We start from the raw sequence: 5,786 nt of genomic DNA on the forward strand, positions 1-5,786 counted from the left end.
TTGAGACAGGGTCTCACTATGTAGTTGAGACTGACCTGGAACTCACTATGTAGCCCAGGCTGGTCTCAAACTCACAGCGATCCTCCTCCCTCAGCCTCCCGAGTGCTAGGATTACTGGAGTGCACCACCACACCTGGCTTGAGCATATTTTCATATGCTTTTCTGTCATTGGTATATTTTTGCCCATTATATATTTTGCCCACTAAAAAAAGTGAGTTATGCCAAGTGTGGTGGCCCATGTCAGGCTGAGACAGGAGGATTGCAAGCTCCAGCCTCGTTACCTTAGGGATTTAGTAAGACCCTTTCTCAAAAATAGAAAAAAATAAAAAGAGATTGGGATGTAGCTCAATATGAGGCAGCCCTACTCCAGTGTGTATGATTTTGGGTTTCATGATGAATGTCCTTTGTCAAACACATTTGAATGTATTTCTGTATTTGTATGGAAAGAACTATTTCAATATTCATTAGATTTTTTTTCCCCACAAATTATAGAGACTCTTTGGTCAATTAATTTATATCAGATAGTTTTGTTACTTCTAGTTCTCTGATAAAGCTGGATTTTGGTGCTGTTTCCTTTGTAAGAGGTGATAAATCATACTACGAAACAACGTAGAAATGCACTGCTTTCTGATAATGTCAGCTTCTTCAAGAGAAGTGTAAAATTATGATTGTGAATTGTCAGCAAATAAAAAGAACTATATTTAAAAGTGCCTCTAGCCGGGTGTGGTGGTATATGCCTGTAATCCCAGGATTTGGAGACTGTGAGGCAGGAGGATTGCTGTGAGTTCGAGGCCAGTCTAGGCTACATAGTTTTAAGGCCAGCCTGAACTACAGGTAGGATCCTGTCTCAAAAATAAAGTGCATCTGCCTGGCTTTCTAACACACGATTACAAGTACATACAATATAACTGTTAACTTTTAATGACATCTATAGAATTTTCATGAATAAATTTTTTTGGTGTCAGGACTTGAACTCAGGACCTCACACTTGCCAGGCAGGTACTGTGCCACTGAGGCATGTCCCCAGACCAAATAAACAAATAACTAAGTAAGTGTGTTTTATACCAGGGATTGAATTCAGGATGTTGAGCTCATCAGGCAGGCACTGTGCTGCTGAGCTAAATCCCCAGCCCATAAATAATTTTTGATGATTACACATTTTATTTCTCACAAATGCTTCATAATATACAAGATGTCCTAAAATTTTTCACTACACATGTAGTACACATTTTTTGGAATAAAAATTAGAATATAATGGGTAAGAATTTTCTTAGATCACCAGGTGTGGTGGCACACGCCTGTAATCCCAGCACTCGGGGAGGCTGAGGCAGGAGGATCGCTGTGAGTTGGAGACCAGCCTGGGCTACATAGTGAGTTCCAGGTTAGTCTCAACCACATAGTGAGACCCTGTCTCAACCCCCGCACAAAAGAATTTTCTTAGATTGATTTAGAAGAAAGACAATTTCAGTTATACCTGAATTACAAATTTTAACACCTTGGAAAAAGAAAAATTATGCTAAGAAAACTTAGGATATAGCTCAGTGGTAGCGTACTTAGCTGGTAGGCAAGGCCTAAATAGAAGCTTTTCAGGATTTTATTTTTGTGGTGCTGGTGTTTGAACCCAGGACCTCAAGCTTGCTGGCAGGTACTCTCTACCATTGAGCTAGACCTGCAGCCCAAGATTTTAAGATTATTTTAGGTTTTGTAACCTCTTTTAGAATGTAAAAATCCCTAAAGACCTCTGAGAGAGTCATTTTAGGTAAATGTTCTGGAAAGGTTAAGGATTGTTTAGTAAATACTACATTTAAACTTTCTCATCGGAACAACAAAGTTACAGCTCTTTTTTTTTTTTTTCTGTACTGGGGATCGAACTCCGGTCCTTGCAAGGCAGGCGGCGGAACCACTTAGCTAAATTGCCAGCCCAGTAAATACTACATTTAAGAAATGAGAGCAGGTTTTTTTTTTTTTTTTTTCTGTTTTTTGGTACTAGGGATCGAACTTGGGTCCTTGAGCTTGCGAGGCAGGAGGTGGAACAACTGAGCTAAATCCCCGGCCCCTGAGAGCAGTATTAATAACATATATTTATTGCAGAGAGAAAAGTATAAGTGTAAATGAGAGCTTTTTAAAAGCCACTTTGCAGCCTTTCCTTTATATGTGTAATGTGTCTTGAATAAAAATATTTTGTTGTTGTTTTTGTCCTTTGAGATAGGGTCTTGCTGTGTAGTTCAGGCTGGCCTTGGACTCACTGTGTAACCCAGGCTGACCTTGAACTTGTGATCCCTCTGCTTTAGACTCCCCGGGGCTGGATTAAAGGCATGCACCACCATGCCAGGGTATTGTTTAAAAATATTTTAACTCATTCTGGAAAATTACTGATATGGAATAATAATGTTAACTTTGTTTTATTTCCAGATATGGCCGTGTGGAAAGTGTTAAAATTCTCCCCAAGAGGGGATCTGAAGGAGGAGTGGCTGCCTTTGTGGATTTTGTGGACATCAAAAGTGCACAGAAAGCTCACAACTCCGTTAACAAAATGGGAGATAGAGACCTACGCACGGATTATAATGAACCAGGCACCATTCCGAGTGCTGCTCGGGGATTGGATGATACAGTTTCCATAGCATCTCGTAGTAGAGAGGTTTCTGGGTTCAGAGGAGGTGGTGGCGGGCCTGCTTATGGCCCCCCACCATCACTTCATGCACGAGAAGGACGTTATGAGCGGAGACTTGATGGGTAAGTTCCAAGGTTTCTGTAGGCAGGTATTTTGTATTTGATGTGGTGAGAAACAGAAACTCATATTTAGGGGCCCCAGATGGATTTAAAGTTTTGGGCATTCTCAATGTTTCCTATTTTGGGTTGGAAACGGAAGTGATTTCTGTCCCAGTGGCTGGTGTCTTACGGAATCATAGAGGATATTTCCTGCAGTGGATTGGATATCTGCTCCTGAGTTATAATGTGGTGGAAGAGTTCCTGTGGCAGCATCATTTTTGGAGTTACCTGTCTTCTAGAATTCATTATTCCTACTTTTGGATAATACTCAGAGCCCTCTTTGGATATATCCCTTCTACTCCGTGGAGCTATTTCACTACAGGTTTTGTGGTCATGCTATTTGGAATATTTCTGGAATACTAAGAGCCTACAGATTGTTTTCAAAGTTATTTGCTTCTCGGTGTTCACTGCATAAAGCGTACAAACAAATTGGATTGTCACGAAAAATGTAGCAGATCCTAAAGATTCAACCACTTGGATTCTACAAACAATACTTTAACGTGGAATTGTATACCTGGATGAAGAAGAGGGAAGGCAATGCTTGAGTTTCCCATTTTGGATCTACACAGTTTCGATGTTGGAATTACACCCTTGAGGGAATGGGGAGTTGAGATGATGGAACATTCATAAATTCTGGAATATAGCCATGCTTTTAAATTGCTGGAATATATGGGGTGTCATGCTTTCAAGATTCCATTAGCCCAGAGGAAGAGGATTACTATTTCATTTCTTAAGCAAGTTGCTGTCTAACTAAAGGTACTTTAACTTTGAACTCACGGTGATGATTGGTTGTGGATACAACGATCAAAACTGACTGGCTGGATGGCTACAAAAGTGAACAGTTGGCAAGCTGTCATGTCTTCCTCGTTTGTTGGAATTGTAGAGATCTGTCCTCTTCTGCCAGCTGTCTGATTCACACTTAGGGCTGGAGATTTTTTGAATGTGGATCAATTTATAAGTATCTGCTATCTCAAGAAAGAAGTCTGGGGGTTTGAGAGTTACAGTTTGTCTGGGACTACTTGCTTCCGGTGGAATTATTTTGTCTGGTCACTATGATTTTTTTTCCTTTGTGGTCATCTAAATATCATTTGACACCCTTGCCCATTAAGAAGGTGGATTACCCCCATAAGAGGGGCCAAAATTGGGGAAGTTATGTTCACAATTCTCTCCCTAGATTTAATTGGGATTATAGGTCGTGTTTCCACAGTGGAAAAGGTTGGTATGTCCTGACCTGTGTATATTAGCCCCTCTCCTAACCCAAGTCAAACTTTTTCTCTCCCACTAACTGTAGAAGTCTTTAGTACTAATAGATGAATCAAAGAATAGCCATTAGATTTCAGCTCTGCCAGCTCTTACGCTTGCCTTCTGTTTCTTCCTAATGGATAAGAATTTTGCATATTTATAAAGTATCATCTATAGAAGTAAGTCTTCTAGAACTTTTTACCTGTTCTATTATATCAATAGTAATGACTTTCACTGACTAACATTTGCCAGAGTGCTAAATGAACTATTTGCAAAATTTTCTCTTAAGTCTCAAATTTCAGAAAGGAATATTGCAAATAAAAAAGGAGAAAGTCATTTAATAAATTGAAGAAGGAAAGATAGTATTGAATTTTTTGCCATGCCAGTTGCTTTTCACGTTAACAGCCACAAAATAGCCTAGGAAAATGGGGTTGCTACTAAATAAAATGGTGGGTGAAACGATTATTACTTGAAAGATGTGGTATATAGGAATGTATTAGGAAAATAATTGCCGCAAAATTTTGCCAGATACCCTTTGCTGGAGAGATCCTAATTTATCTTTCATAATTCTCAAATCCCTTTTGATGGAAGATAATTCCACAGATAAATCAAAGAGAAACTCATGTGAATTGGTCTTGCTGGGAACTCAGGAGCTGAGTTTCAGTTCCCTACAAAAGTAGAGAACTTATAATACAGGAACAAAATTTGTTTCTCATATTACCTCATACTTGAATTATCTAATTTTACATGTAGTACTTTTTTAATCTCCTGAGTAGACAAATATTCATATCCTACTAAACAATTTCTTAAGGATCCTGGGTATGTGGCTCAGTATTAGAGCATTTGCCTAACTTGTGCAAGGCCCTGGGTTCTATCCCTAGCCCTGCAAAAAACCAAACTCATCCCAATATAAAGTTAAGGCATTGCTAGTAGTGACCTTTGAGTATAGTATAGATCCTGATATTGCCTAATTTTCCTACAGGCATCTTGAATATAGCTAAAACTAAGAACATATTTCACTAAGTACATGTATTAACAAATTGACTCATGGAATAGACATTCTAAAAATTATGTGACGTTTGACATTACAAAGGATTGCATGTGGTAACCTAGTATTTTGATATCTTAAGTGTTTTAAGATTCTGTTTTTGTTATTAAATATATTTGTTTGAGCAATTTGTATAGTTTGGGAATTTTTATAATTACCAAAGCAGTCAAAAGTTAATGAGTGTGCCGGGCGTGGTGGCGCACACCTGTAATCCCAGATAGGCAGGAGGATCACAAGTTCAGGGCAAGCCTGTATAACTTCTTGAGATCCTGCCTCAAGATAAAAAAGGGCTGGGCATTGTAATTGTAGCTCAGCGCTAGAGCCCATGCTTAGCATGCATGAGACCCACCCTGGGTTTGATCCTCTGCACTGCCGAAAAATAGTCAATTATAAAAAGTAGCATTTACAGATTTGTATCTGGATTCCTTTGAAAGTCCTTCCTCCTGCAGAACATGCACTGCAGCAGGACTTTCATGTCTAAATGTAGTGTGAAAATATGGCCTAAAATAAATTTGCAAGTAAATAAAAGTTCAGTATATATTTCAACCAGATGAAAGTGTAAAAAACTTTCATATTAAAATGACAGTTTCAGGCTGGGCGTGGTGGCGCATGCCTGTAATCCCAGCACTCGGGAGGCTGAGGCAGGAGGATCACTGTGAGTTCGAGACCAGCCTGGGCTACATAGTAAGTTCCAGGTCAGTCTCAACTACATAGTGAGACCCTGCCT

The 5,786-nt window shown here is 39.3% G+C and overlaps 1 protein-coding gene across 1 annotated transcript in view; it reads left to right on the forward strand.

Moving 5' to 3' along the window:
* The first annotated feature begins 2,412 nt into the window (after positions 1 to 2,412).
* The window catches only part of Spen (spen family transcriptional repressor), a 57,301-nt gene continuing 53,927 nt past the window's right edge, over positions 2,413 to 5,786 (forward strand). The window contains exon 1 of the mRNA XM_033767849.1: positions 2,413 to 2,733. Coding sequence (XP_033623740.1) covers positions 2,534 to 2,733 — 200 coding nt within the window. The 5' untranslated portion in view covers positions 2,413 to 2,533. The remainder of the gene's footprint in view (positions 2,734 to 5,786) is intronic.

Source organism: Fukomys damarensis, unplaced genomic scaffold (genome assembly GCF_012274545.1).
Source record: "Fukomys damarensis isolate Sample0158 unplaced genomic scaffold, DMR_v1.0_HiC HiC_scaffold_23, whole genome shotgun sequence".
Classification (NCBI taxonomy): domain Eukaryota; kingdom Metazoa; phylum Chordata; class Mammalia; order Rodentia; family Bathyergidae; genus Fukomys; species Fukomys damarensis.